Source organism: Cucurbita moschata, unplaced genomic scaffold (assembly GCF_002738365.1).
Source record: "Cucurbita moschata cultivar Rifu unplaced genomic scaffold, Cmos_1.0 Cmo_Scf00027, whole genome shotgun sequence".
NCBI classification, from domain to species: domain Eukaryota; kingdom Viridiplantae; phylum Streptophyta; class Magnoliopsida; order Cucurbitales; family Cucurbitaceae; genus Cucurbita; species Cucurbita moschata.
Genome location: NW_019268543.1, coordinates 3,034,773 through 3,044,874, shown reverse-complemented (window position 1 = coordinate 3,044,874; position 10,102 = coordinate 3,034,773). Strand labels below are relative to the sequence as shown.

General features: G+C 32.0%; 1 protein-coding gene and 3 long non-coding RNA genes across 4 annotated transcripts; 1 reads left to right on the top strand and 3 right to left on the bottom strand.

Annotated features, from left to right (window-relative positions):
- The first annotated feature begins 5,093 nt into the window (after positions 1 to 5,093).
- Positions 5,094 to 10,062, top strand: LOC111462379 (NADP-dependent malic enzyme-like). Its single transcript, XM_023105917.1, has 19 exons — positions 5,094 to 5,492; positions 5,587 to 5,707; positions 5,787 to 5,861; positions 6,764 to 6,915; positions 6,996 to 7,101; positions 7,185 to 7,250; positions 7,368 to 7,463; positions 7,543 to 7,614; positions 7,686 to 7,769; positions 7,862 to 7,960; positions 8,149 to 8,196; positions 8,291 to 8,344; positions 8,431 to 8,529; positions 8,618 to 8,707; positions 8,797 to 8,874; positions 8,979 to 9,053; positions 9,157 to 9,247; positions 9,419 to 9,547; positions 9,649 to 10,062. The coding sequence occupies exons 1-19, from the start codon at positions 5,347 to 5,349 to the stop codon at positions 9,735 to 9,737; spliced, it is 1,770 nt and encodes a 589-aa protein (XP_022961685.1). The 5' UTR covers positions 5,094 to 5,346; the 3' UTR covers positions 9,738 to 10,062.
- On the bottom strand, positions 7,408 to 7,724 carry LOC111462390. The gene is made up of 2 exons (XR_002713725.1): positions 7,637 to 7,724; positions 7,408 to 7,532 (listed from the first exon to the last, which is right to left on the bottom strand). It is a non-coding gene; the product is annotated as an uncharacterized LOC111462390 (long non-coding RNA).
- Positions 8,597 to 9,077, bottom strand: LOC111462389. Its single transcript, XR_002713724.1, has 2 exons — positions 8,973 to 9,077; positions 8,597 to 8,888 (listed from the first exon to the last, which is right to left on the bottom strand). It is a non-coding gene; the product is annotated as an uncharacterized LOC111462389 (long non-coding RNA).
- On the bottom strand, positions 9,127 to 9,717 carry LOC111462387. Its single transcript, XR_002713723.1, has 3 exons — positions 9,625 to 9,717; positions 9,345 to 9,526; positions 9,127 to 9,245 (listed from the first exon to the last, which is right to left on the bottom strand). It is a non-coding gene; the product is annotated as an uncharacterized LOC111462387 (long non-coding RNA).
- Positions 10,063 to 10,102: the final 40 nt, after the last annotated feature.

Below are 10,102 nucleotides of genomic sequence, written 5' to 3'. Positions count from 1 at the left end.
TCTATAAGAGAGTAAATTGCATTTGAATAAATTAAAAACAAAATTTAGAATGAAAGGAGACATAATTGACATGAAATTTTTTCAGAAATTAATATTTATTTATTTTTACGGAGAATGTTTGATAAGCACATGCAACTCGTAACGGTTATTCATTTATTTATTAATTTCCTTCAATTTATTAATAACAATAACTATAATTTATTAACAATGTGGAATAATTAGTTACACAAAAAGGAAATTATTTATAATAAATTCCTTATTTTTTTCATTTAAAAATTATTATTTGTTCAAAACCCTTTTTCTTTTTTTGAATGTTAACCAAATTAAAATAAGGAAAAAACCATTATTAAATAATTATTAATGGAACCCATTATAAACCTTAGTCTTAGAAAATTTAATAGAAAAAATTAAGTATTAGAAATTAGATCAATTCATAAAATAAAATAAAATTTAAAATGCAACACAGACTCAATTTAAATTCAAGTATGACAATTACAAAGAAAATAAAAATAAAAATAAAAAATATTACAAAAATATATTCTGACATTAAAAATAAATAAATAAATAAATAAGCAAAAATTGGGGTGAGATCACATGCCCCTAATTTTTTGACACTGACACATTAACTTTTCATTATTTTCTTAGTAAATATTTAATTAAGGAAAAAATAAATAAATATTTGGGGTATTTTTATTTTAGACGAAGTACAGTGAAAATAATAATAATAATATACTTTCTTTTTTTTATTTAAATTTGATCTATATATTTTGTCTTTACTGTTATTTTTAATTTATAAGATGGGATCAAGTTTATTAATCAAATTGAAAAAAAATATATCATAAAATCATCCCATTTAATTAAAAATTACTGAATCAGATCCACTTTATATTAAATTAATTTAACATGCATGCAAGAAAATGAGAGTTTCACATATAAAAAATTATGTATGAGATATATTATATGATTCTATTTAATTTGTTTGAATTTTTATTTTTAAAATCTACAAATTAAATCTATATTTTTGGTTCGATAATAAGTTCGAGTCCATGATTGATTTTTTTTTCAATGTTGATTCGTGTAGAAATTCACGAGAATAATTTATTGATAATGAGTAGAGATTTGAATAATAATAATAATAATAAATAAATAAATTAAATAAAATAAAAGATTCTCTAGTCTAGTGTTTATAGGCCTCAACGTTTATTTTACTTTAAAGAAAGCGTTATGGGCCTGACGTCTTTGAAATTGCCCATTGTAGATGGGCCGAGATGATGGGCCGGGGCGCTGGTCTGCTTGGGCTAGCCGAGTTCACAATTCGGTTATTAAATTTTTTAATTATTTAAAAAATCATATTAAAATTTTATAAAATTAAAATATCAAACATTTACCTGTCACGCATCATTCATATTAATTATAAACATTAAATATTTTTAATATTTTTAGGTTGGTCAGATCAACTCTAAATTCAAGATATTTTTATATAATAAACGTCCTTTTAAATGATTTAAAAGGGCAAAGTTGGTAGAATTTTGTAGCATGTTTAAAACAGTAGAGTGGAAAATGATTTTTTTTGTCCACAAAATCTTAAAAGATGATTTAAATATGTAGGGTTATAATAATACCAACCAATAATTATTTTTTATACATAAATAAATTCCAAGCTCGTGGCACGTGCGATTATAAAAAGGATTTTAGATTGGTTTAATTTAATTTAATTTAATTGCCACAATATGCACATCGCGTCTTACGATATAAATTAATTTTTTTATTTTCTTGGTCAGAAATTAAATCAAAATTACGATAATAACAGTATCATAAGCCGTTAATAAATAACTTAAATAATTACTCAATTTTAATTGTGATAATTAGTTATGAACATAAATTATTATTAATTTAAATAATGATTAATAGTAATCAGAATCACTAATTAAATATTATATTGATTCGACTATAATTATTTTTTATTTTATGTAATTTCAAATTTAAACTTAACATTTTTTTAGAATATATAATAGAGAAAAAAAATGAAAATTTGAAAAAATAAAAAATAAAATTGAGAATTTGTAGAAGATTGGGGAGAGTTTGGTAATATATAGCTTATTTAATAATTAAATAAAAAGGCAATTAATTAATAATAAAATATTAAATACGCGGCGACAAAAAGTTGTGTTCCCATCAATGCCCCCATAAAGTTGAGGGGAAAAAGCAAAATAGGGAAGAAGGGAAGAGGTTTCAACTTTGTTGGTGGGGGGTATTATTGTCTTTATGATTAATTTTGGGGGGCAAAATGGACCAATGTGAGTTGAAAGGTGTAGTGTAGGACGATTGGTCAAACTTTGTGAAAGTCAAATGTGAAACAAAATTCAAAAGCAATGGAAAAACCTTTCGATAAATAAGTGAATTGAAGTCCCATAGGTAAGGATGACGTCATCTTCAACTTTGGTATCCAGACATTTATCTATTTGGGTATTATTAAGACATGAAATCTCCCGTGTCTACGTCGAGTTATTTTTGCATACTGTTCGCAGAAAGCCTCGTATACCAACCTCCAACTCGAGGGATATGGCAGGGACATTTGTGTCATTTGATATTATCCTCGAAAACTCATTTCTAAAGAAAGACACTCAAAATACTCATCCTGCAACGCTCACCCATACCAGGTAGATTGTATTTATTTATTTAAAAAATTATGAAAAAACGAGATTTAAAAATAAAAATATCACGGTAGATTCCATGATCTATATAATACATATATTAAAATTACATGCATGCCCTCCACCTTTGAATGTCAAAGATACGAATATTTAGTACAATGTGGATTTCCAAATTAAAATTCAAAATTGACTAACCTATTAATTTATAATTAAAATAATACCAGACTTCTAGAAGGACCCCTTTTCTTCCTCTTCTTCTTCTTCTTTTTTTTTTTTAATTAAAATTGCAGGTACGTTGGTTGATCGATTTTTAAAGATTAATAAATTAAAACACCTAATCTTTTAGTCGAGAATAGAAACATTCATAGATTGGATTAGGTTGAGTCGAGACATTTTTTAGATTTAACTCAATTGTTAGAATTTGCAAATATTTTTAATTCAAATAAAACCTTATTAAATAATAAATACAACCCAACTTAACTCGATCATAAAATTTTTGGGTTGGGTTGATTTGGATTCTTCGGTTCATTTTTTCAAAATTTTACTTTTATTAAAAAATAAAAGGTTAGTTTCATACAAAATAAAATAAAAATAAATAAATAAATAAATAATAAAAAAATATATATTAAAAACTTATGTTCTGAATAATTAAAAAATATTTTTGAGTTATTTATATATATAATTGCATCTAATAAATTTAATTGGTTGAGGGGCAACAAATGTTAATTTAAAACTCCCTTACTGTTTAAATGTATATTAATAAGTAATACGAAGTAGGTAAATAATTTAACGTATAAAATCATATAATAAATTAATAATTTTGTCACATTTAATTTAATGTATATTATCAATTGAAAAGTAAGAAGCTCGAATTATAAATTAATCGTAGGTGTCTAAAAATTTGATGAAGGCAAGAGAAAAATGTTGAAATCAAATTAATATTAAAGAATAATATAATTGATTTAAAAATAATTTTATTTAAGTAATTAAAGTGAAAATGTAAATATTAGGTATGTAATAATTTAGAAATGAAAATATAGTGAAAAGGGAGGGGCAAAAGGGTAATTTTAGTTTAAAGAGGGGGCGCGTGGGAAACATGACGTGCAATCATATTGCTTGTTGTTTAATGCGAAGCGACGGGCAACGGGCATGGGCGGTAGGTAGCGCCAAAGATGGCGGGGGCTACCTCCACCGGCTACCCGTTTCTGCCTCGGTAATAATGTTGCATTTAATAATTTTCTACCTTATTTAAGAGAATTCATATCATTGTTTTAACAAGCTTTATCACTTTAATTACAATAATTACCTCACATATCTTGAGTTTAAAATCGAATGGTATTTCATTTTTTTTTCAATTATTTTAATTAATTTTTTATGAAATTGAGTAAAATTGTTAAATTTTTTTATATTTTATTATACAATACAATGAATCAAATAATTGGTTTGTTCTATATGACAAATAACGTGCACTTTAAGGATTATGTTTAATGTCTTATTTGAATAACTTTGTCGGTTGAGTTAATTGCATGTCTAATTGTTTAAATTATATTTAAGTTCATTAGTAATATCAAAATAGTAAAATAAAATAAAAACTATCAAGTAATGATTTTTATGTTTATTGATTATAAAGAGATTTTTTTTTGGTAACATCTAAGGATTTGTCCAATGGTTTGAATTTTTGTGTAATTTAGCAAATTTACTTGAAAAATGAAAGTTAAATTATTTAAAATATCTTTTGATTTCATTTCATTAGTTTTGAGAAAATTACTTTTGAATTTTGAAATTTATTTTAAAAAAATAACTCAAAGATTTTTTTTTGTTAAAATAAAATAAAATAAAATTGAATGTAATGATTAATGTGTAATAATTGAAGAGCATAGGTAACATCATTTACAACAAAGTACATGGTAATTAAACGTTAGCTCCCGTATTTTCTCCTCCTTCTTACTCTAAAAAAGCAACTTAGCATCTTCTATCTCTCGAGCCAAAAAAGGGTAGTACAAGAATATTAAGCTTTTGTCCATTGATAATATATATATATATATATATTTTTATAGAAATTAATAACTTAAATAAAAAAAAACTAATTGATTAGAAATTAATATCATAAACTTCTTAAAAAATTAAAAAAAATACCCTTAATACTTTTTAAAATTTTCAAATAGAACCCAACAAAACCTTAATAATGTAAAAACATAATTTTTTTAAATGAGGTTACAATAATATTTTTTAACTTTAATTTTTTTAGAACATTTTAAACATTTAAAAGCATTTTTTAAAATATTTTTGACATTAAAATAATATATTAACAATTCCATTTAAAACTATACCTAATTTTTAAAAAAAAGTTTAGTATTATTTCAACTTTGGTAATTTTGAGTTAAAAGTGCAAAAATCATAAATATATATATATATATATATATATATATTTTTTTGGTGGTTGTTGGGTTCTTGAATCAATTAGTCCACGTGGGTCGTTTATGCTCTTCACATTGTGGCCATAATTGGTTGACAAAATCGGGAATAAGCAAAAAGAAATTTGCACTTTTTCGTTTTTCGTTCACTATAAAGCCTGAATCTTGGTCCTTCCGTTTCCACCAATTTCTCTCTGTGTGCTGCCTGCCTGCCTGCCCTTTTCCTTGTAGCTCAGAGCCCATTGGCGTGCGGAAGAAGCAGCTTTCAGAGCAGATTCATGGAGGGCGCCATGAGGAAGACGATGAGCAGTGGTAGTGTTCATATGGAGATGGAAGACATTGACAACAAGTTTCAGGAAGCGTATGGGGAACATAACGCCACTGAAGATCAGCTCATTACCCCCTGGACTGTCTCTGTTGCTAGGTAACATTCAAGAAACATAAACACATCTTCCTTTATGGGATTGTCTTTGATTCTACTGCTTACTTTCCCTTTCTTGTTGTTTTTGTTGTTTCAGTGGCTACTCGTTGCTGCGTGATCCCATCTACAACAAGGGCCTTTCCTTTACTGAGAAAGAGAGAGATGCTCATTACTTGCGTGGCTTGTTGCCGCCTGCACTTTTTGATCAGGAACTTCAGGTGAGTTTGGATCTCTCTTGTTCTTTGCTTCTTTCTGGGGTTGGTTTGGATTCAATGTTGATGGCTTCTTGGCTAGCAGGAAAGGAGGATGATGCACAATCTTCGCAACTATGATGTTCCTTTGCACAGATATATTGCCTTGATGGATCTTCAGGTTTGGCTTAAAGCTTTGAAGGTTTTTAATGAGTAAAAGCTGTAAGGGTAAAAGCTGAGGAGTTGCTGGGTTCTTGTTCTTTAGTTCTATCATTAAACTCCCCAAGAACAACCTTATAAATCTTAGAATCTGAGGTTAAATTTGATCCAAGCTCGTAGACAACCTATAACCGGCCAAGCCCACTGCCAGCAGATATTGTCCTCCTTAAGTTTTTTTTTGGGGCTTTCTCTCAAGGTTTTAAAATGCGTCTGCTAGGAAGAGATTTTCATACTTTTATAAGGAATGTTTCGTTCCCCTATCTTACTGATGTGAGATCTCAAAATTCACCCCCTTCGGGGCTCAACGTTCTTGCTGGCACTTGTTCCCCTCTCCAATTGACACACCACCCGATGTCTGGCTATGATACCAACTGTAATAGCCAAAGCCTACTACTAGCAGATATTGTTCTCTTTGGGCTTTTCCTTCGGGGCTCTCTTTCAAGGTTTTAAAATGCTTATGTTAGGGAAAGGTTTCCATACCTTTATAAAGAATGTTTCGTTCCCCTCTTCAACTGATGTGGGATCTCACAATTCACACTCCTTCGGGGCTCAGCGTCCTCGCAAGCACACCGCCTTGTATCTCTACCAACTGTAACAACCCAAGTCCACCGCTAGCAGATATTGTCTTCTTTGGGCTTTTTCTTCTGAGATTCCCCTCAAGGTTTTAAAACGTGTCTGCTAGAGAGAGGTTTCCACACCCTTATAAAGAATGCTCCGTTCCCCTCTCCAACCAACGTGGGATCTCACACAACCTATAGAGTGTTCTTTGCTTCCTTATCCCAATTGATGTTTGTACTTGTAGCTTCGTTCTACTCAGCCATACCAAAAATTTTCCTTCATGTCTACTATGATTTGATCTTGCAGGAGAGAAATGAAAGGCTGTTCTACAAGCTTCTCATCGATAATGTCGAAGAACTGCTTCCAGTTGTGTACACTCCAACTGTAGGCGAAGCTTGCCAGAAGTATGGAAAAATTTACAGGCGACCTCAGGGCCTTTTCATCAGTTTGAAAGAGAAGTACGCCACTAAACAAGCATTTTTGATCTATGATTGGTTTCATTACTTCAGAACTGATAATCAACTATTTCCCTTTCCAGGGGAAAGATTCTTGAAGTTTTGAAGAACTGGCCTGAAAGGAACATTCAAGTTATTGTTGTGACTGATGGAGAGCGGATTCTAGGCCTTGGGGATTTAGGATGCCAAGTAATAAAACTTACTTCTTTCATTCTGCTGATGAACCTTTATTTACTTACATCCTGTAGCTTACTGTTTCCATGTTTTTTCAGGGCATGGGGATTCCTGTGGGAAAGCTTTCTCTGTATACAGCACTTGGAGGAATTCGACCCTCAGCTGTAAGCAATGCTTTTAGCTTATATACTTCTGTTCTAATCTGAATTTAGCTGAGTGTTGATACCTGGATAAGTCAAGTACTACCAAGCAAGGACTTAAGTTTGTAGTTCTGTGTACAGTGCTTGCCGATCACGATAGACGTCGGTACGAACAACGAGCAGCTTCTGAACGATGAGTTTTACATTGGCCTTAGACATAAACGAGCCAGAGGACAGGTAAAACAATTTATTGCTCCCTTTTTATCTCCCAACTCCATGATTTCAATCCATTCATGCAGTGCTTTCCTTCATTCAGGAATACATGGAACTTTTAGATGAGTTCATGTATGCAGTAAAGAAGAACTATGGTGAGAAAGTCCTTGTACAGGTACTTGGTAATTTCAACTTACAGTTAGGATTGGACTTCGATTCAGTGGCTCACTATGCATTTCTCAACAGTTTGAAGATTTTGCAAACCACAATGCATTCGAGTTGCTTGCAAGATATAGCTCGTCACACCTCGTGTTCAACGACGACATTCAGGTACAAAACATATGCATCACTTTCAGTTCACTGTTAACTTTATATGTTTTGAGATTAGCTCTCTAACAAGCTTTTTCTCGTTCGACATTTAGGGTACGGCATCTGTCGTTGTAGCAGGACTACTTGCAGCTCTTAAACTTGTTGGAGGGACATTAGCTGAGCATACTTTCTTGTTCCTTGGAGCTGGAGAGGTGAGTTAAATTTTGTTCATTTACCTTGGCACATATTTCCTTGATTGATCATCTGCATATCTTTACTGTCTTGTCTGCAAAACTTTCATTCACAAAATTATGTCCATATCCGTTCTAAGAGATCAAATAGCCATGCTTTTGTTCTCAATGGTATGCTGTTTCTTATTTCTGTCATTTGACTGTTGCAGGCTGGGACTGGTATAGCTGAGCTTATTGCTTTGGAGATTTCAAAACAGGTATGAGCCTACTTCTACTTCTACTGCTCTTCTCCTGTTGATTCTGTATCAATCAAATGCATTTATGGTTTATGATTTTGCTTGTTTTTGGCAGACTGGAGCTCCAGTTGAAGAGACTCGCAAGAACATTTGGCTTGTGGACTCAAAGGTTGTTTGGACTGGCTCGCTTCAATATTGTGCCTTTACACTCAAATGTTATTTTCTGTTCTAAAAGAATTATAACCATTGTCACAGGGGCTGATCGTTCGATCCCGCTTCGAATCCCTTCAACATTTTAAGAAGCCTTGGGCTCATGACCATGAATCTATCAAGGATCTTCACGACGTCGTCCGGGTTTGTAATTGACATCTATTCCTTCATTATTTACTCGTTCTTCTATGAGATCTTTGTAAACTCAATCTTAAAACTTCAAATTATATAGGCAATCAGGCCAACTGTGTTGATAGGAACATCTGGTGTTGGGAAGACATTTACAAAGGAAGTTGTGGAGGCCATGGCATCCATCAATGAGGTTCTTCCTTGTCCCCTCTAACTTCTCCATTCCTCAATTCTAAGACAAGAAGTTATTTAAGTTTAACTCGAGTCTCGATTACTATGCAGAAACCACTGATCCTTGCTCTCTCGAATCCTACATCACAGTCGGAGTGTACAGCTGAAGAGGCTTATACATGGAGCCAGGTACAGTCCAAGTCCTGCAAAACAGCTAGCATCATTTATGTTTGCAGATCATATCATAACAAGAAATCACCATGGTCTTAAAACTTATCCTTTTAAACCTGCAGGGCCGGGCGATCTTTGCTAGTGGAAGTCCATTTGATCCGGTTGAATATGATGGGAAAGTTTTTGTGCCTGGCCAGGTACCTTTCATACTTAAAAAAACTGATCTTTCTAATAACCATTCAACTTCAACAACTTGGTTTTTATCTTATGAGCTTGCTTTCTCTTCCTAATGTCATTCAGGCCAACAATGCTTACATATTCCCTGGATTTGGCTTGGGTCTGATCATGTCGGGCACGATTCGTGTGCACGATGACATGCTCCTGGCAGCCTGTAAGTGAAATTTTGGTTAATTGAGTCAACTAATGATGCTTGTTTCCTGCCAATCTTTATCAAGTATATGCTGCAATATCTATAGCTTTTCTCTTACCCCTGTCCAACGCATGTCGAGTATTAGTTTTGCCGGGTCAGAGCTCGATTTAACAGGTTTTTTTCTCTTTCCAGCTGCGGCTCTGGCTGCCCAAGTGAGTCAGGAAAACTATGATAAGGGATTGATTTACCCTCCTTTTACCAACATCAGAAAGATATCTGCTAACATTGCTGCTAAAGTTGCTGCTAAGGCTTATGAACTTGGTTAGCGTCTCTCCCATTTTCTTCACAATGTGATTAAATCATTCATAGATAAACCAATGACAGACAAGTAAACTTACAGTTGCATCATATAACATTTACAGGTCTGGCTTCTCGTCTTCCTCGACCGAAGGATCTCGTAAAATTTGCTGAGAGCTGCATGTACAGCCCCCGCTACCGTAGCTACCTTTAAGCGAGTATTGTAGGTTCAGACTTTAAAAATTTTCCACACATCTGTTGTTTCTAGTCCTGGCATTAGCATAGGACATGCCTTCAAGAGGCTGTTGCTTCTGTCTCCTAATGTCCTGTTTCTGAAGTTGTCTGTCTCTTATATAACATTCATTTGATATTCAGATCGAGTAAGAATGTAATTAGGCATTTCCAATACATTGCCTTATCTCACTCTTATCTTACAAACTACGTTACCATTGCATATTATATACAAAACATATAATTGGATCAATTGAAATTAGTTGATTTGAAGTATTCACCATAAAGTTCTAATTGCACAGCTAAAAAAAAAAAAAAAAAAAAAAAAAAAAAAAAAAAAAAAAAAAA

Excerpts from the sequence above, each read along its gene's own strand:
- LOC111462379 (XM_023105917.1), top strand. The coding sequence starts at position 5,347 with ATGGAGGGCGCCATGAGGAAGACGATGAGCAGTGGTAGTGTTCATATG. Across the intron at positions 7,102-7,184 it reads TTGGGGATTTAGGATGCCAA|GGCATGGGGATTCCTGTGGG; the intron begins GTAATAAAACTT and ends ATGTTTTTTCAG. Across the intron at positions 8,197-8,290 it reads CTTTGGAGATTTCAAAACAG|ACTGGAGCTCCAGTTGAAGA; the intron begins GTATGAGCCTAC and ends TGTTTTTGGCAG.